At 62.9% G+C, this 18,865-nt stretch overlaps 5 protein-coding genes across 5 annotated transcripts in view; all 5 read right to left on the reverse strand.

Moving 5' to 3' along the window:
- MNEG_4966 (Phospholipid scramblase family protein) overlaps positions 1 to 604 on the reverse strand; it is a gene marked incomplete at both ends in the record, with an annotated part of 3,540 nt that extends 2,936 nt beyond the window's left edge. The window contains 2 exons of the mRNA XM_014046554.1: positions 111 to 399; positions 514 to 604. Of these exons, the coding sequence (XP_013902008.1) occupies positions 111 to 399; positions 514 to 604 (380 nt within the window). The remainder of the gene's footprint in view (positions 1 to 110; positions 400 to 513) is intronic.
- Positions 605 to 3,174: 2,570 nt separating this feature from the next.
- MNEG_4967 (glucose-1-phosphate adenylyltransferase) lies at positions 3,175 to 7,345 on the reverse strand (the record flags this gene model as incomplete). The annotated part of the gene is made up of 11 exons (XM_014046555.1): positions 3,175 to 3,453; positions 3,841 to 3,960; positions 4,295 to 4,366; positions 4,698 to 4,820; positions 5,135 to 5,205; positions 5,524 to 5,614; positions 5,842 to 5,956; positions 6,203 to 6,304; positions 6,448 to 6,532; positions 6,783 to 6,866; positions 7,219 to 7,345. The coding sequence occupies 11 exons, from the start codon at positions 7,343 to 7,345 to the stop codon at positions 3,175 to 3,177; spliced, it is 1,269 nt and encodes a 422-aa protein (XP_013902009.1).
- A 2,765-nt stretch (positions 7,346 to 10,110) lies between these two features.
- Positions 10,111 to 12,010, reverse strand: MNEG_4968 (fucoxanthin chlorophyll a/c protein; the record flags this gene model as incomplete). Its single annotated transcript, XM_014046556.1, has 6 exons — positions 10,111 to 10,221; positions 10,476 to 10,623; positions 10,837 to 10,997; positions 11,230 to 11,363; positions 11,577 to 11,633; positions 11,872 to 12,010. 6 exons carry the CDS (start codon positions 12,008 to 12,010, stop codon positions 10,111 to 10,113), a joined length of 750 nt encoding a protein of 249 aa, XP_013902010.1.
- A 1,097-nt stretch (positions 12,011 to 13,107) lies between these two features.
- On the reverse strand, positions 13,108 to 14,725 carry MNEG_4969 (hypothetical protein; the record flags this gene model as incomplete). The annotated part of the gene is made up of 3 exons (XM_014046557.1): positions 13,108 to 13,323; positions 13,538 to 13,666; positions 13,877 to 14,725. The coding sequence occupies 3 exons, from the start codon at positions 14,723 to 14,725 to the stop codon at positions 13,108 to 13,110; spliced, it is 1,194 nt and encodes a 397-aa protein (XP_013902011.1).
- Positions 14,726 to 17,618: 2,893 nt separating this feature from the next.
- Positions 17,619 to 18,409, reverse strand: MNEG_4970 (hypothetical protein; the record flags this gene model as incomplete). The annotated part of the gene is made up of 2 exons (XM_014046558.1): positions 17,619 to 17,952; positions 18,300 to 18,409. The coding sequence occupies 2 exons, from the start codon at positions 18,407 to 18,409 to the stop codon at positions 17,619 to 17,621; spliced, it is 444 nt and encodes a 147-aa protein (XP_013902012.1).
- Positions 18,410 to 18,865: the final 456 nt, after the last annotated feature.

The following is an 18,865-nucleotide window of genomic DNA, read 5'->3' on the forward strand; positions in this document are numbered from 1 at the left end:
CCGCCGCACCGCGTCCCGCCGGCGTGGCTGCGGCTGATGAGCGGCGCGCGGCAGACGAGCGGGGCGCGGCGCGCGGCGCGCGGCGCGGGTGCGGGGGGAGGGAGGCGCACCTGGTGATGATGAGAGCCGGCCGGTTGAGCGCCTGCGACAGTGCGGCCTCGTTGGGCAGGTCAAACTCGGCCGGGGCCAGGGGTCCCACCTCTGCCAGCACGCCGGTCCCCGCTGCCCCGGCGCCGCCAGGCAGCGGCGCGGGGGGCGGGGCGCCCCCCGCTCGCCTGCTGGGCGCCGCAGCGGCGGCCGCGGCGGCGGCGCGGCGCTTGGCGCGCTCCTGAGCGGCGACGAGCCGGCGCTCGCGGGCGGCGTCGAGGGCAGCCGCACTTGTGGTGAAGCCGCGCGAAGCTGCCCGTTCCCGGGCCCAGGGGGTGTAGGGCGGCGCAGCAGCGTGCCCTTGACCACTCCATTGCACTGCATGTGTGGCTGCTCCGCGCTGCGCTAAAATCCAGGTCGGCTCACACTGGAGCGCCGTCGCGCTGGGCGTGCTGCTCGCCGCTGCTTGGCAGTGCAGCAGCAGCAGGTTTGCTGCACGCCTGGAGGCGCGCTGCATATTGACCACCACTTGGAATCCTTTTACGCAGCCCAGATCTAGAACAAGCGCCAGGTACGATTGCTCGAAACGCGCTGGATCACCGAGTGACGGTTGGCTCAGGCAGACTGTTTGATGTTGCTCTCGGATTGCACTGTTCAAATTAAACACGCGCTGCTATTGTAGCACCGCCCTGATCATTAAGTTGATCACGCGAGTGTCGCAAAGTCTCGCTTTGAACAAGCTGCAGCACGATACATGTATTCACCGTTAGGAATGAGACGACATATTTGTCTTGATCCGGCGCCTGCAGCCCCAACCACGCTGCGCGTCAGTTCTACCAACTGTGCCAGGTGTGCTGCTTCGGTTTGCATTGCGGCGGCCGAATCACGGCGGCTGGCTTTGGCCGGCCCCTATTTTTCTGGTCACCAATGTACCCATACTCCTCCCATGTAGGTCTACCATCTTTTGGCCTTGCAGACATCCGTCTCAGCGGGACGTCAACCTCGTGCCGCGCGCCGCCGTGGGCGGCAGCAGCAGCAGCAGCGGCAGCGGCAGCGGCAGTGGGGGCGGCGGCAGCGGCGGCAGCAGCAGCACCCCTGACGCCAGGAATAGGGCTCAGCTTGACGATATTCTGTCGGGCCTGGCGTCCCTGCGGGAGCAGCAGCGCCTCGGCCTCGCGCCCATAGAGGATGAGGAGGGCGAGGAGGAGTGGGACGAGTTTGAGGAAGGGGTGGAGGGTGAGGACTGGGTCTGGTGGCGGGCCGAGGAGGAGGGCGCCGGGGCAGCCGACGTGGCGCCCACGGCCGCGGCTGCGGCCGCAGCAGACAGCAGCGGCAGTCGCAACGAGAGCAGTGCAGCGGCGCCTGCCGCTCCGTCGCCGAAGGGTGGCTCGGGCGGGACAACCGTAGATGAGAAGCAGCCGCAGGCGGAGGGTGGCGAGGGCGGCAGCGCTGAAAGGCCGAGAGCAAAGTTATTTATCAGGGGCCAGCTGCCGACGGCTAGGATAGGGGCCGGCCGCGGCGGCGGAGGCCGGGCTGGCGGCAGAGGGGGCAGCATGGAGTGGGGCCCGCGCGGCGTGCGGCGCGCCGGCGGCGGGGCCAGCGGAGGTGCGGCGCGCAAGGGGGCGTTGCCAAGGCAGGATCAGGGGCGTGATGACGCGCAGTGACCCTCGTGAACATTGAACTTATCATTGTGACCTAGCTCCTTCACACCGGCCGCATCCACGCATTCCTCGTCCGCTCGTCCCTTCAAGGCAGTGGGTGGAACTATTCACCCACTGCGCTACAGATGAACGCTTGCAATCTGCACACAGCCGACCAGTCCGTTGTGGCTATTTTACATGTGTAAGTTTTGGGAGATGCGCGCGCCCCATGTGTTCCATTGCCCAACTCCGTGAGCTGCTGATGCTGTTGGTTGAGGTGGCTGCAACCTCGGCAGGCAGGCAGGCAGGCAGGCAGGCAGGCGTCACACTCGCAGTAGCCTCAAGTGTCAAGGGCAAGGGGTGACGCTGCGCCAGCCGGGCTGTGTTGAGAGCGCATGCCTGGCGGGGCAGGGCAGGGCGCGAGCTTGCGTGTGTTGTGAGGTGTCATGGCCGACGCGAGCCCGGACAGAAAAACCCTCTAGTATTGACCCCAGCATGTTGTGGCAGCAGCGATGCATTAGCGCATCCGGAGCAGCGGCCCATGGCAAAGGGCGGCAAAATTTTGGTTGACCTGCCGAGCGGGGACGGCCGGGCCCTTGGCTTGTGTGCATGCGGCTCCGCTAAAAAGCTGACAGGCGGCGTGTGCACGGCGGCGATGTTGGGTTGAGTGCATGCGCACTGCTGGTTTTGAGGCGGGGCTGCAGGGACGGCGGCCTCACGCGTGCGCGCCTGGTCAAACGCTGGGTCAAAATCCTGGGCTGGAGGGCCAGGCTGTGCTGTTATGAGTGATGCATCCAGAGAAATCAGGGGTCGCAGTAGTGCAAAAAAACGCCTGCTGGCGTGGTGCATTTGTAAGTGGGGCAAAAGTCCAGGCACGTCCCAGGAGTTTTGATGAGAGAGGGCGGCAAAAGGCAGGCAAATGCGCTTGGCCACCACCCAGTTGCCCCTGCCCGCCCATCCCCGGGGCATCCTTGTGAGGGCACCATAGGGCCCATGCCTCGCACCGCGAACGCCGACTCCTCAAATGCAAATTGTCCACCCCGCGACAGCGCTCTGCGCCCCAACTACGTGCAGAAGTTCGAACAGGCGCGGCGAGGGCCGGCGCCTGGCATCTGGGGCGCGACGAGCCGCAACGTTTGCTTCACTCGGCCCTGCGTCGGCCGGGCGCTCCGCCTGGCCGACTTCCATAATCCCAGCCCTTGCAGCTGGCCCCACGAGGAGCCGCGGGCCTGACACCCCGCCCGTGGGGTGCAGCAGGCTGCCGCGTGAGTGCCTGCCGCGGCGGCCTGCGCGCGATGGCCTTCTGCTTGGGTCAACATCTTGCAGCGGTTTGCTTGTCCCAAACTTGCCCAACGAGACTCGAGATGGCTGGGAACCAGCCGCGTCGCCAGCCTCGTTCAACCTTGGATTGTGCGTGATGTTGTGCATGCCGCAACCTCGGCGGCTGTCACACCGCCGTGTCGTCGGGCAGGACGGCGTTCTTCGCGACGCAGATGATGCCCTCCCGGATGACCACCCCGCGCGGCAGCGCTGACCGCCCCCCACCCTCGCGCACGCCCGCGGCGTTGAGAAGGCGGGCGCGGCGCCCCACCCTGACGTTCCTGTCGAGGATGGCGCGCCGCACCTGGCTGCCGGCGCCGATGCCGAGGGGGACGGCGCCGGCAGCCAGCTTGGCGCGGCGGTCTCTTTCGGGCTGTACCTCATCCGCACTAAACACGATGGTGTCCTGTGCGGGGGGGGGGGCGTGCATACGCCAATTTGTGTGTGTGCGTGGGTCCATGTGTGTATGTGTGTATGTGTGTATGTGTGTACGTGTGTGTGTGCGTGTGTGTGTGTGTTGAGTGAGGGTGTGTGAGATGTTCACCCCTGCTGCTGGCAGAATCCGCGCATTGTGGCAGCGGAATGTGACCTGTTTGAGATGTGTGTGAATGTATGTATTTGCATTAGGGAACACACGGCAGGGTGGCTGATGCCAGCCAGCTGCCACGGCAGATTGTACCCGCAATGCACCCACCTAGTCCCAATCACTAGGCGGGCAGTAGCCTCGATGCCAGGAAGCCACCAGCTGCTGTCCACCCACAGCTGTTTGCCAACTGACTCGTGCCCGCCGCACCTGGATGTCGCAGCCGCGGTCTATGAAGGTGCATGATCCGATGACGCAGCCCCTCAGGGTGGAGCCGACCACGCGGGACCCATCACCCAGCAGCGTGTCCTGAATGGTTGAGTCGGTGATCTGGGGGTGGTGTGTGCGTGTGCGTGTGCACGTGCGTGTGAGCATGTCTGTGCACGCGTGCATGTGTGTGTGTGTGCGTTTGTGTGCACGTGTGTGCGTGTGTACGCGCATGTGTGGTCTAGGGGTGGGGGCGTGGGTGGAGGTGGGGTGTGTGAGTGTGTGTATGAGTGGGTGGGTGGGGCGGATGGGTGCGTGATGCTTATGGTGTGTGTGGGCGTGTGAGGGCGCGTGCGCCCCAAGAAGCGGTGTCAGCGGGGACAGCAAGCTGCACCCTGCTCGAGCAGCGGCGGCCCCTGCCCAAACCGCTCCCCTGGAGCGGACCAAGCCGCGGCACCTTGGTGGGCGGCAGGGTGCGCGGCTCTGTGTACATCGGCAGGTCCCCCTCAAACAGCCGCAGCTTCAGGGTCTGAGGGGCAGTGGGGTGGGTCAGGGAGAAGGAGGATGAAGGGGGGGGACAGGAACCATGACGTCCACGTGTTGCGGCAGCAGGATGAGGATTGAGCAACCTGCCAGCGGCATGCAGCCGCAGTTTTCGCAAAACAAAATTGCGGCCTGCAAGCGCCGGGCTGGAGTGGATCCAGCAGCATCAACGTGCGGCCCTGGCTGACAGGTTTCCTGGGTCTGGGTCGCCCCCACGAGCGCCAGACAAGTTGGGGCGCCACCGTGGTGCCCGCACAGTCGCCCACCCCCTTTGCGAGCGCCATGTGTGCCCTGTAGTAGTTGCGCAGGCAGCCCACGTCCTCAAAGTAACCGGCGTGGGGGTAGGCCGCGATGGAGCGCTCCCCCACCACTGCAGGCAGGATGTCGCGGCTGAAGTCGACGGCGGCCGGAAACTGGCGGGACAGCAGCTCCAGCAGGACCTGGTGTGTGTGTGTGTGTGTGTGTGTGTGTGTGTGTGTCTTGCACATTGGGCACAAGGGGCAAGTGCTTCTTGAATATTGTACACGCGAATGGACCCAGGTAGTGTTCAAAGGCTGCACCAAGGCACGCATGCAAAAGAGAAACAGGGCGTCCAGCAGTTGGTGGCCTCACTGTGTTGGCACAAACGGCATGCCAGGGTGACAAACCCCAGCGTGGGGCAGCAGCTCTGCGGCCTCATCAGCCGGTCGGCTGCCCGTCTCAGTTGGGCCCATCCCTTGTCTGCGCCTCCTCAGGCGCCGTGGTGGCGGCTCACCCTCTTCTTGAACACGTAGATGCCCATGGATGCCACGTAGGGCTTCTCTTCAGCATCACTGGCGCACAGGCCTGGGGGCGTCCACACCGAGAGGGAGAAGTTGGGGAATTGCTGTTTTCGGGAGGCGGGCGATCGCGGGTGCGTGCATGGGTTGGCGAATCAACAAAGGGTTGCGGTAGGGGGTTCTGGGAGGGGCGGCCTGCCCGTGGCCAACATCATGCATGCACCCCGGTGGCTGCACTGCGCACGCACGCCGGGACCCCTGGCTCGGATGCTAGAGGTAGCCGCGTGGCAATTGATCCAGTGCAGGGGTGGCGTGTGCGTGTCGGCATGCGGTGTAGTGCGGCATGCTGCACGCGCCGCGAAGCTTGTCCAGCCCCGAGGCCCACCGAAGCAGGTTGACGTGTCCATGGACATGGTGTGCAGGGTGGCCTCTGGGGGCTTCTCCTCAAAGTGCTGCACATTCATGTCCTCATCCACCTGAGCCGTAAACGTAGGTTTCGCGGGGAAGGGCGGGTAAGCTAAAAAGCAGGGCTTGGGAGGGGCCACGCAGCGAAGGGCGAGCCTGGTTTGTTGAGCTTGCTGGCTTGAAGGGACGGCAAGGGGTCAATGCTGTGGCTTTGCGACCCGCGAGCAGAGCGTCTCGTGATCGCTGGCGCGTGCGGCCCCGCAGGAGCGCGCAGGCCCGCCACAGCCGCATGGCTCACCCCGAGGATCCCGAGGTGCAGCGCGTGGTCCTCGTCAGCGGGGGTGGTTGCAATGGTGATGTCAGCATCACGGGAGCGGTGGTAATTGATGAGGTCAGCAAAGTCCATGCGGTACCTGGGGGTGGGCCAGGATTGACCAGAAAACCGGGGGATGGGTGAGGAGCATCAAGGGCTGCAGAGCTCCGCTGGACTGCCACAGTCCGGGCAATTACGCCAGTGCTCAAAGGGCTGTCCACCGCCGAAACGTGGCCGGCGGAGCGCCACGCACCGCCCTGTTACCCCTGAGCGCAGCCGGGGCCGAGGTAGCACGGCCTCCCCGAGCCTGAGGGCTGTAAGCCTGCCCCAGGGTGCGTGAGCTCACAGCTGGTCTCCCGCCAGGATCAGCACGTCCTCCGCTGCCGCGTGTCGTGGCCCCGCCAGGTACTCCAGGTAGTGGCGCACCGCGTCGGCCGTGCCCTGGTACCTGCGTGTGCCACACGTGAACTGCGCATTATTCTGCGTACGCTGAATCCAGCAAGCCAGGCCAAGCCCGAGCCAGCAGCAGTGGGACTGAGCCTCTGCTATGCCCCGCCCCTTTGCCGCGCCGGCCCCGCCCTCGGCTCGCACCACGCGTCCAGCTTGACGTGCCCGGGCCGCTGCGTGGCGTTGAGGCAGTCCACAAAGCCGTCGTGGCTCGGGGTGAACAGGTTGCCTGCACGTAATTTGCGGAGGGAGCAGTGGATGCCGTATGGATGTGAAAGGTGAGGGCACGCAGGCTGCTGTCCACACAAAAGTGAGATTGTGATTGAGCACACACACAAGACAGATGGAAACACGCACGAGAAAGATGAGAATTAGGGTGTCTTGAGGCCGTGAGTGCATCACTGTGCTCTTTTTTCAAGGCGAGCTCCTCCAAGCGTTGCCGACAAAGGAGAGCGGCCGCAGCGCCGCGAAGGTCGTACCGTTGACAAATGAGTACGCGCGCGACAGGTGGCGGTTGAGGCTGGTGACGTTGTACTGAGTCAGCACGTAGATGTGGTTGAGGCCTGGGGGCGCAGCATGGTGTCGGTTTGCGGATGGTGTAGAGGTGTTGAAAGTGTGTGTGTGTGTGTGGGGGGGGGTGCCTGGGCGGGATGAGTCGCAAATTCAACAACACTCCAGCAGCAGCGAGCTTGGGGGAGGGGGGGGGAGGCAGGGGGGTTGTAAACCAGGATGCGGGAGTCCCCAGCACTCATTGACAAGGTTGCATGATGCCCAGAATTGCCGGAAGCGCAAGTAATTGCTTGTAGGGTTGCTTTTGCGCGCTCGCTCGCACGCACGCACGCACGCATGCACGCACGCACGCACGCACGCACGCCCACAACCCCCCTCACATACACACATGCATGCACAACGCACCGCTGTTGATGCAGTTGCTGAGGGGGACGTCTATCAGCCGGAACAGCCCCGCAAACGGCATGGCTGGCTCCGCGCGCGTGTCAGTCAGCGGGCGCAGCTCGCTGCCGGGCCCGCCGCCCAGGATCATGACTGAGGGGGTGGGGGTGGGGGGACAGGGAGTGCATGGGCTGGGCTGCCTGAGACCGGACTGCATGTCTCTGGTAGGAAGACCTTTCCTGGGCTCAGGGAGCGCCCAGTGCTGCGGTTGAGCCGGCCAGGGTGTGTGCACTTGGCTGCTTGGCGCATCCAGGCATGCTTGCGTGTGTGTAGCGCTCACCGACAACTTCGGATGACAATGCAAAGGGCAGGCGGGGCGAGGGTGCCCGCAGGTTTTTGGTCTGGCTGCTGCCGTTGGCGCCGACCGGCGGGCTACTGGTGGGGCGGTTGCTGCTGCTGTCCCTACTGATCGTGGTGGGTTCGGGGCTGCTGCTGCTGCTGGTGCTCCTGGTGCTGCTGCTGCCGCTGTTGCTCCTGCTGCTTGTGGTGGTGGCCGTCGTAGATGGTGCCGAATCAGGCAGCAGTGGCAACCGCGCGTCTTTGATGGTCCTGAAGAGGAGGTGTTTTGGGAGGGAAGGGTTTGGCATTGCAGTTGGCACTGGGTGTCACGGTATATAGGGTCGTAGAGCCCTTCCCGAGCACGCTAGCGACACCTATTGGTCTGTTACGTTACATTTGGTGCTCCAGCCGGTCCTGGCCAGTCCTCTCAGAGCGGAGGACGCAGGTTCGAACCCGGGTGCGTGCAGATCGTGTTTCGCCCCGAAGTCACAGGGTGACAGCCAGACAGGCTCGAGGACGAGCCTGGGCTAGGTGGGGGTGAGTGTCACGGTATATAGGGTCGTAGAGCCCTTCCCGAGCACGCTAGCGACACCTATTGGTCTGTTACGTTACACTGGGCGGGGTGGCAGTGACACCAGGTGGGCCGGTGCCCACTCAGCTAAGCTGGTAGTGAGGTCAAGCTCAAACGCGACTAATGTAAGAAGTGACAGAGGTGAACGCCATGTTTTTGTGGACTAGGGGTGCGTGTTCTGGGCACTTGGGGCAACATCGCTTGGACCGCAGCGCAGAGTCAGCACTTGTGCTGACCGTGCTGTGCAGTGGTGCCCGCCCCCAGCACACCTTTTGTCCAGCGTTCAGGTGGCCCCTCCTTTAAAAGCAACCCGCACATTCCTACTGGGCGGCTTTGGGCTGCTTTGCTGCGCCATCGCACGGATTCGTCGCAGTCCGAGCTGGCCCTGCCATGTTGATCGCATCATACCTGTACCTGCTTGATTTGCGAGCTTTCGGCCAATATGAGGACCTCTGAATTGCTGGCAGCGCGGCCGGACAGGCGATTTTGATGTTTTCGGTGGCGGGGGCGCAATGATGGGGGTAACTATAGTTTTCAAAACGGTACCGTAAGCAGTCTGTTTGGATGCGAAATTTCATGTTCAAAATGCCACGATATGAATCAGGCATGTTGGGTTGTGCAGCAGCTGCACAATGCCGTCACGGCATGCCACGCGCGCAAATGCCACAGTCCGAACCAGGTCCGAACCAGAGCGCTGGGATGAAATCGCTGAGAGGGTGGAACAAAAGTGCACGACCTCAAAGCCGCATGAAACACCATTCGTATGTCATGCACATAATGAGTGCTTTTGCATGTCTGCCAGCTGCATGAGAATGTTTGAGAGTCCCAGCCATCACTTCTGATGTTTTCATCTTTCACTGTGTACCCCATGTATTGAGCGGGATGACACGCTTACATCACATGATCACAAAATGGACGGCTGCAAGCACAAGAGTACATTTCCACCCATCTTAGGAAGCATTGCTACTCTTCGCACACTTTGACGGCTGGCGAACATGAATGATCATGAGTGGTCTTGTGCTGCCTGTCTGCAAATCACAATAGATGAATGCACAGAACTGTATGTTTGGCGCTATGCTCAGCTACGTACTGTATGCATCATATCACCAGCCAATATTTATCATGAATTGAAAATGAAATATCATGAATCATGAAAATATTATGAAATATCATGAATGAATCCTGAACTGTATGTTTGGCAAAGATCTTGTATGATGTATGGGACATGATTTCTCTTCCCACTAGTGTAGTTGACTTGGTATTTCATCACCATTAGGTAATTGTATGCTTCAAATGTGAGCTCAGCTGAATATCATTGCCATAAGGCTATTGTGTACTTTCTACGTATGCTCAGATAGACGAGAATGTACATTTTTCATGATGAACTAACATCTGCTACCTGTTTTGCGATGTTGTACCATACTGGTTGCTGGTGAGTGTTGTGCAAGGCGCATGACACACCAGAGCAGCACTGCAATTCTCAATCATATTCTGGAGTTTTAATTACAATCCTATGCTCCCCACACGCAAGGCATAGCAAGGATTGCCGTGAATTTTGAGACACCCTTGCACAAGACCATCTTCGCGTGGGGCAAACGTATCAATGTGTTTGCTGCAACTAAAGTGTCACCAAGGATGGGAGCGGTATACCACGCCGAAGAAACTGTGGGTGCATGTGTTGAGCGTGCAAGGCACCGACTGCAACTGCCATGCATCACAGCCAGACCATGTCTGAGGTAGAGTACAGCGCAATCAGCAGGCGTGCAACAACACCACCGCCTTTGCAGCCGTATGGAGGTGTGTTTATTGGCACCATCAATAGGACAGCGCCAGCTGTGCCACCACAAAAAAATTTTCTCTCTCTCAGCCAAGATCTTGGAATAACACAACACATGCTGCCAGCCCACAAAGTGGTGAGGGGTAGCAACCACAAGCAGACGCTGTGCAGTTTGCAAGCAACACACACACACACTCTGTGTGAGGGGTTGATTGCAGTAACAGCCTAATCACTTGGGGAGGATGCCAACCTCGCGCTCCACCAGCACCTCCTCCGCTTCAATCTCCTTCCCGATACTGACAAACAGGTGCTCAAAGATCTCGCGCTGGTTGACCAGTTCCTGCAGGTGTGAGAGTGCCAGGGGTGGTGTGTGGGGTTGAAAGGGTGTGATGCCGCGGTTGGGCAACCTTTATTGCGCAAGAGGCACAACACAGTGAAGGCTTGCAGATGCGTTTTAAGAGTAGCGTACAGCACAGGTGGTGGTGAATTGTGTCTCACACAAACATGACGCTGCCAGTCCATGCTCAGACATGCACACCATCAGGTCACGCACACTCACACTAGTCAACAGGCCCTGGCATACATCTGGCTCACCTGGGCTGTGAAGGCGGCGATGGCGATCATGGCCAGGCGGCCGTTGTTGAGCTCCTTGGTCTGCATGATCTTGTCCTCCTCGGGGTCCTGGGGCCTCAGGTTCAGGGGATCGAACAGGAGGTTGCCCATCTCGTAATCATCCTTGAGGCTGCAGTGTGTCAAATGGAGGGGGGCGGGTGTTTGGGAACGTTGTTGAATGCAATGGTGGGTGGCAGGGGAGGCGCGAGTGCGTGTGGCAGGCAGCTGCCGGGCGGCACCAATCAGAATGTGGTTGTTTGAACATGACACATCTGCTGTGGAGACAGCCAGAATGGTGAAGGACAGCTCGAGACTGCCACAGCAACCTGCCCCCCACACAAACCTGTTGAAGCCATTGCCGACAGGGGTGGCCCAGCCAAGGGCCACACGCCACGACTCAGCCAGGCCAATGGCCAGCAGCAGAGGCGTCCAGAAGATGGCGCCGCGGGCCTCCACCTGCTGGAACTGGTAGATCGCTGGGCCAGAGATCTGGCCGTCGAAGTTCTGCGGGTGTGATTAAGGATTACAAAGCTTGTGAGAAGGAGGGCAATGCCACATCTTATTGCCAGGCCAGCGGGATATTGAAACGGTGAAATGGTGAAGAAGCTGAGCAGACCCGCTGCAGTTAACAAATGCTATCAAATTGTGCAGGCTGTGAGACTGTCCCCACAATGCTCACAGGAACAGGCTGAGCACTCCAATTAACCCCTGCTACCAGCCAATCCACTCCACTCACGTAGAACGCCGGGAAGTCCTCCAGGTTCTCCCCCACAATGAAGCCGACAGAAGCCAGCATGGACACTCGGCCGTGGATGATCTCGCTCTCGCGCCAGCGGCGCACGTCGCGGGGGGTCGCGCTGGCTAGCAAGTCTGGCGGGCGGTGAGGGGCAGCGGTAGGGATTGGGGGTGGGGAGTGATGGTCAGAGAATGTGTGCGGCGTTTAGGAATCAACATCATCCACAACACTCATCTACAATCCCAGGGTCAGGAACGTGGGCAGGGGCTCTGAGTCACAAGTCGGGCACGTCGCAAAGCAGGATTTCCACCACTGGAGCCTCTACAGCTCATCCAGTTGCGACTCACTGGCGGGGTCAAACATGTCGGGGAAGGGCTCCGAGATGCCCGGCAGGGTCAGGGCGTCTGCGAGCAAGGGACGGCAGGGGCAAGGCGCAGCGGCACGCGCATCGGTGGTTTGTGGGCCGCTCGTGGTTGTCGTGCAGGCATTGACCTACCCAACCGAGCCTTTAGCATGTGGCAGGCATCATAGGATGGGGATGTAAGGGTGCCACAAATCATACGAGCAGCAAGCAAGCAGTGTGCTGGAAAAGGCGATCTGGAGCAGCGAGCAAGTTCAGCGCCATGGCGCTAAGGCACTCACACTCGCGACCGGTCAGCTCCTTTGGAGGGGCGACAGCACCGGGCGCTGAGCCAGGGGTGGTCTCGCTGGTGGTGCTGCGGCCCGACACGGAGCGGGTGGAGACATTGGGGCGCGCGGTGGCCTTGATGAATGCCTTCATTGTGGAGGTGAGCGGGGTGTGCTGGATGGGCGACGGTCGGCGGGAAGCAGTTGATTCAAGCTGTGTTTGATCGAACAACGTTTGAAAATGGGCTGACTTTCGATTGCCGCGCATGAAATTCGCCTTAAAAAGTGTGATGCTACGCTATTTGGGTGGGCGTTTCACCAACCACAATGGTTCGCCGGAACCGCAACGGCATCCAGCGGGCTTGTGAGCCTGATGGAGTACCTTGTATAGTGAAGTGAATTCTATTCGATGCTTATACAATGTGCTGGGGGCCATGCAGCAACCGCCACCGACCCTGTGTGGCCGCGTTCGCCCAGCGCACATGCTGCGTGCGCCAGCAACGCGCCGTCAAGTCCCAACCATGCCTTCAGAGCCTTGGTGAGCTTCATACACTGGAAGAAACGGGGCGCACGCGCTCATGCATTCGTTTTGCGCCTAATCTCTGACTATTTTCATTGGTGGGGCAGTCATGCTGGTTGTGGGTCTGGTCTGACAACACCTGCTGGTCAACGCCAGGCCCTTCGACTAATGTGATGACCATCACTGTCTTTACACCGTCTGCACAAACAGCGGGGACACACGACTGGTGCAAGGAATTCCTCAGCCAAGGTGCACAGAGATGCCCTGCAGCATACACGATGCACTACACCACAACACCCGCCGCCGGCTATCGCGGAACCGCGAATCATAGACCTTGCGCGCTGCGCCTGGCAGGCGCACTTCTGGCGCGCGGCGCCTCACAAGTGAAAGCGGCACCCAATGTCTGAACAGGAGCGGGTGCCCTACACAACGATGCTTTATACGCTCCCGAAGTCAATACATACAAACGTACGACCACAGAGAGCCGCAGGGGTGAACATAGCATGGCCCGCAGCGAGGCACACGAGGCATGTACCTCACTGGCTGCACGCTCCAATAAGCCCAGCCACACCTTTGCAACCGCCAGAACACCGCACGCACACCCAGGAAAGTACAGTGGCTCCAGCTATCAGGACAATCCACATACGCTGGGGTCCAGCATCGCCCCACTCAAGGGCCAGTGCAGCGCAGCGCCCAGATGCATGGCCGCTGGTGGGGCACCACGCACGGCGCTACGAGCTCCCCGCGTCGCCGCTCAGCTGTGCAGCCTTGCACGCCTGCCTGTGCTCCTTCCAGGCGCTGCGCTGGCACGCATCGCTGCAGTACCTGACGCCGGTGACGTCACCGCAGCCGCGGCAGCGTCGAAGCACGGCGCCGTCCGCCTTGGTCTTGCCGCAGGCCGCGCAAGCCTTGGGAGGCCTAGCCTCCTGCTGCTCCCCCTGATCTTGCTGTGGGGGGTTGGCGGGGAGAGAGGGCAGATATGGGGAGGGGTTGGCGCGCCGGCGGCAGCGAGGCTGAAGGGCAGACACGCGCAACTGGTTCACCCAAACCAACATGGGCTAACCAACATGGTCACACTCAAGCCGTGCAGCAGTTGATAATAGGAGCAGCAGCAGCAGCTGCAGCAGAGGCGGCGATAGACTGGGGTTGGCACTAGCGCACATCGCGCGCCTGCTGTTGCGCCTCTGGAGCTAAGCCACTGCTGGCGGCTGCCGTTGCAGCGGCAGGCACGCCGGGCGCCGCGGCGGCAGAGGCGGAGCCATGGCTGAGAGCCTGGGCTTCAGGTGCACCCTGCAAAAAGAAATAGAACATGGGGCGACATTGGGGCCGTCGGGTGCGCAAACAAGGCTGTCATCACCACTACATTGCGCGTTGACTGCATTGGCAGCGCAACATGGGAAGAGCAGACGAAAGAGCAACGATGGAGAGGGACCAGAAAGATACAAGGATGTTCTGATGCAGTTTCAGCCCTCCACACAAATGTGTGCAAACGCAGCGCACCTCGCCCGGAGCGCCCCGCTGCGCTGTGCCGCCCCCAGCGTCTGCCACCGCCTCGCTGGCCGCCTCGACGCTGGCCGCGTGGCCGGCCTTGATGAGACTGGCCAGCGCTCCCGCCGCGCTGGCGGGACACCCGGCGATGACGGTCACGACACCCCCGGCCGCCATGACACACAGCACACGCAGCGCATCGCTGTCCGCCGCGACGCGCGCCGCGCAGCCTGACGAGCCCTGTGTGGCGAGCGCAACGAGCTCCGCGCTCGGCCCCACGCCTGACCGCAGCGCCGCCAGCGCTGCGTCGAAGGCGCCGCCGTCGTTGCGGCGCACGCGCTGCAGCCAACCAGGCAACGCATTGCACAGCATGGCGATGGCCGACGCGGCGAGCCCGGAGACGCCGCAATCGGCGGCGGCCAGAGCCCCTGCGAGCGCGTCAAACATGCCCTCGGCCTTGCCGACGCGCCTGGCAGTGGCGTGGGTGCTGCTGCTGCCTGAGGGTCCGATCACAAAGCCTATCACCGCCAGCGCGCATCTGCTCGAGCGGACCTCCCCGCTGACCGCGGAGGCCAACGCCGACAGCACACGCGGGTGCCGCGTGATGGCGCTCTTGCACTCTGGGCCGGCCTTTGCGATCGTGAGCAGCGCCGTCGTCGCGTCGTTCCGCGCCGCGTCGGCGCCGCCGCTCATGGCGGCGACAAGCGCCAGCAACGCCTCCTCGGAGCGCGCCACCTCTTGCGCCGCGGCTGCGCGGGCGCGCTCGGAGCTGGCCTTGCAGACTGCGCAGTGGACCTGGGCAATTGTGTCGTCGCCCTCTGCGCACCCCGCCCGCCGCAGCCGAGCCAGCAGCTCGCGCATTCTCAAGCCTGCGCGCTGTTGCCAGCCACACAGGGGGGACGGGCGGCAAGGGTGGGGACGGGATGCGCGGCGGGCGGCCGGGTGGATGGCGAAGCGGCAGGGCGCATGCCAGTCCTTCGGGTGCGTGCTGCTCTCGCGCACGGCTTTATATCAGTGCGAACACAAACATGTGCATCACACCGGCTAACACCAGCGCTCGCATTTCCAGGACCCGAGTCTCACCTGTCACCGCCGTGGGCACCTGCGTGGTGTGCCTGATCGCCGTGAGCCGCAGAAGATCTAATGTATACCGCATCACATCCTAGCATTTGACGGGCTGCAACCTTTCAGACGGACAACAACCGCCGCCGCGGTGAGTAGCTCTCACCCAATGGGGAAAGAGGCAAGCGGCCCGGAGCTGCGACTTGCCTGCCGCCGGCCCCCAAGCGAACAGGTTCTCTACTGGTGCAGGGCAACCAGGTGCTCTGGTCATCTGAGTGGGGGCGGTTGGCGTGCTGCGTATTCGTCTGGGAAGGGGGTGCTCTCTGCTTTTGGAAGGTGGCGCAGCCAGCTCTTGTTTCACGGCTTCTTTGCCTCCAAGCTCGGGGTAGGGGTTTAGGGGGGGGGGGGTCAGCACTGGGGGCAGCTAACGCGTTCGCAGTGGTTTGGATGCTGCTGCACATCCTTGCCAGGGGCCAGGCGCAGGACGCAGCCGCGGCGAACCGAACGAAACTGTTGGCGGTCTGTGCTGCGACGGCAACCCTGGCATAGAACCTCGTGCCGCCTGCAGTATCATTTATGGTTGCGTTGAGAACAGCTTCCCGCGAGCAGCCTTGCGAAGCGGCGCAAGAAGGACGACAACCCCTTAAATGCAGGCTTTTGCACCTGCACCTGTTGGTCCAATGCAGCAGTTTGCTGCTCAAGTGTGACAACCTGACGGAGACGTGCGGCGCCCTGCGTGCAGCTGAACTACAATGACCGAGTTCCAAGCATACGCCTTGCCATCTGCCTGCCTTCTTGCCGCTCGATGACGGCCTAGCTTTTGTTGACTGCTGTTGACTGGTGGGAGCCGCATCCCGGCACCGGGTGCTGGTTGCCTTGTTGCTTCCAGCACAGGGTTGGCAGCTGGTGGCGCTGCGGCAAGAACAAGCACGGTGTCGCAGGGCCACAACCTTTGGTATTACACAGCCATGAAAGAGTTGCCTTGCGGTCGCCCATCATCCTGCCACGCCAGCACCGCCGAGAACAGGTGATGCAACAGTCAGGCAGCAGCTGCTGCGCGCTTGGCGTCCCAACGCGCTCACAGCGCAGCCAGCAACACCATGCGTCCCTATCAATCTCTGAGTGCGGCGCTCCACTCACGACCGATGGCAGCGGCAAGGCTTGCGTGCAACCGCCGCTGTTGCATGTGCCCCCACGGAAAAAGACTATCACACATGGGGTACGGCGTGGCATGCTTGCTATTCATCAGCCGGATGGGTGTGCAGCGCGTTCAGTGTAAATGGGGCGCAATGCGGCGCTGGCCAGATTCGGTGCGAAGCACAGCTATGTGTGTATGTTGGGGGGGAGGGGCTGCACTGCAGTGCAGTCTCCTCTTTTTGGTGTCTGTGCCCATGCCGTGCTTTCACACACGCAGCAACAGCTGCGCGGTGTGTGGCTTGCATGAAGACAGCACAAAGAGAGGGTAAAGCCCAACCCCATCGTGGGTGCTACAAAGTAAACTGCAAAGCCGCGCGACGAGCATGCGTGCCGTTGCTGCCACACCATCAGCAGCGGGGCCTGCCGGCGCAGTGCGTCAAGGCGACCGACGAACTGACCAGACTGCGCAGCGCGGGTGCATACAGGTGGGGTAGGTTGTGGGGGCAACGAGCGCTGGCTGGCGCAGGCCCATGCACTGGGGGGTGTAACAAGGGCTGCGGCCCCGCGGCCCTCAAACCAATCTGGAATGGGATGGTCAGCAAGCTCACATACAGGCCGCAGTCGTCTCCACCCACAAGTGGGACGAGGGCCGCCGAACCCTTGGCTCGCATGAATCGTCCGTCAAATCGTCGGTCAAAGCGCGGCTGGGCGTGCCCCTTGACAGGGGGCTGGCCGGGCGCAGTGTGCCGCGGGGCGGGCGCAATGCACATGAGGACGATCATTTGTGATTCAAAAACAGACGAGGCCGCGACACGGCCTTGAAAACGCGACTGCTGCTGCAGCTCTGGGAGTGGTTGTGATACACGAGCCTTTGGAAGGTAGCGCGGCCCTTGTGGTGGCACGACAGCGACGCGGTGGGTTTCAAAGCGTACGCGAGAGGTGAATGGTGCAGCAAGAGCCGGGTGTGCATTCCAAGGGGCCAATTGGCTCGATGCAATCGGCAGTCTCCTCCCTTGGCGGGCGTGGGCAGGCGGCGCCGCCGCCGCTCGATCGCTCTGGGTTCCCTCGCGCGCACTCAGTTGGTACAAGCTCACTGCATCAGGGATCAGACGGCGCAGGGAGACGTGAACAACACAGGGGGGTTAGCACCAGCAGGCGGGCCGCAATCACCACCGCCTCCAGGCCGCCGGCCCGGACAAGTGGCAGGCGCGGCCGAGGGCGGGCGCGCCCGAGGCCTGCGCCCATGGGGCGCGGCGCCGCCGCGTGCGCGGGCGTTTCCCGTATCTAAATCGAATTCCGCTTGGTCCGGTAGCACCAAGCTTCAAGCGCAGGCGAGGCCGGCGCCGGGGGCCATGCTCAGTACGCACTCAGCACCGCCGGTGTCGCTGCGGCGGCGCACCTGCCGCACCTGCCGCACCACTGCTGCTGCTGCCGCTGCTGCTGCTGCTGCTGCTGCTGCTGTTGCTGCCGCGCCTAGACGCGTTGCAGCCGAGGTCCCCGCAGCCGAAGCGGGGGCGGGGCACTAGCAATGCCGCGCGGCCCTGCCGCGCATGCCTCATGTCGCCAGGTCCAGGTGTCCCAGCAGGTGGCCGAGCTCCCGCCTCTCTTCCATCCACTTCACAAACGACGGCCCCGCCGCGCCCTGGCCCCCGCCGCCGGCCCCACGGCCGCCGCCGACACCCGCCGCCGCCGCCGGCCCAGTCGCCGCCGCCTGGTCTATGAAGCTGCGGTACGCGATCAGCAGGAAGTAGCGCTTGAGGTAGTGCACCCCGAGCTGGCGCGCGGCCCAGGCGGCGGTTTGGGGGTCGTCGGTGGCGGCGCCGGGGGCGGCCTCGGCGATGTGCTTGCAGGCCTTGATGTCCTCCCGCAGGTTGCCGATCTGGGAGCACCTGGGGGTGTTTCGGGGGATGGGGCGGGACGAGGGGTGTCAAGGATGGGGTGCAAGCGTGGATGTAAGACCGCGAGCTCGCGAGGATGGTGGTGCGTGCAGTGCGGGCGGGCGTGCTTGTGTTGCAGGCGAGGAGTCGCCAGCGAGCACTTGCCAGCGAGCTCTTGGCAGCGAGGAGTTGCCAAGGGCGTTGGGCCACAGCTATTATCCCTACATGCGTGCGTGCACACACACACACACAAATACACACACACACACTTTCTCCCTCTTTCTGTCACACACACGAAACCGAACGCACGCCCCGCCCCAGCCGCTCCATCCGCGCCCGGCCCCGCCCCCCCCCCCCACCTGTCAATGGCCTCGTCCACCGCCGCCTTGACCTCCGTCCCCTTGGGCAGCAGCCGGCTCACGCTGATGATCCCCCGGTACTCCCCCAAATCACTCATGCTGCGCTTCATCCGCTTCAGCGGCGGGCTGCCCTGCCCCCCCAGGATCGCCGCCGTTGCGGCCGCCGCGCTCGCCTTTGCCGGCGACACCCCGCGAGAACCAGGAGAGTAGCCCCGCGCCGGCGAGCCCCGCGCTGGCGACGCGCCCGCCGCGCCGGCGCCGCCCGGCCCCAGCGGCTCCGGCAGGCGGCCCTCGGGGCCTTGCGCGAGCAGGTACGTGCACAGCGACGCCGCCGCGAACCGCGCGCTCGACCCCGTCGCCGTCCGCGCCTGCACCAAGTGCACCACCCGCGGCGGCGGCGCGCCGCCCTCGCCGGGCGGCCGCAGCTCGAGCTGGGAGTTCAATTCCTGGAGGTCGCCGGCGACGGGGGTGCGGTCGCGCGACAGGGGGATGCGGCGGTACGACACCCTGAACCCCTCCTCCGCCAGCTGGGCGGCCACGTCGCGGCACGTCGCCAGCACGCGCCG

Source organism: Monoraphidium neglectum (assembly GCF_000611645.1).
Source record: "Monoraphidium neglectum strain SAG 48.87 unplaced genomic scaffold scaffold00718, whole genome shotgun sequence".
Taxonomy (NCBI): domain Eukaryota; kingdom Viridiplantae; phylum Chlorophyta; class Chlorophyceae; order Sphaeropleales; family Selenastraceae; genus Monoraphidium; species Monoraphidium neglectum.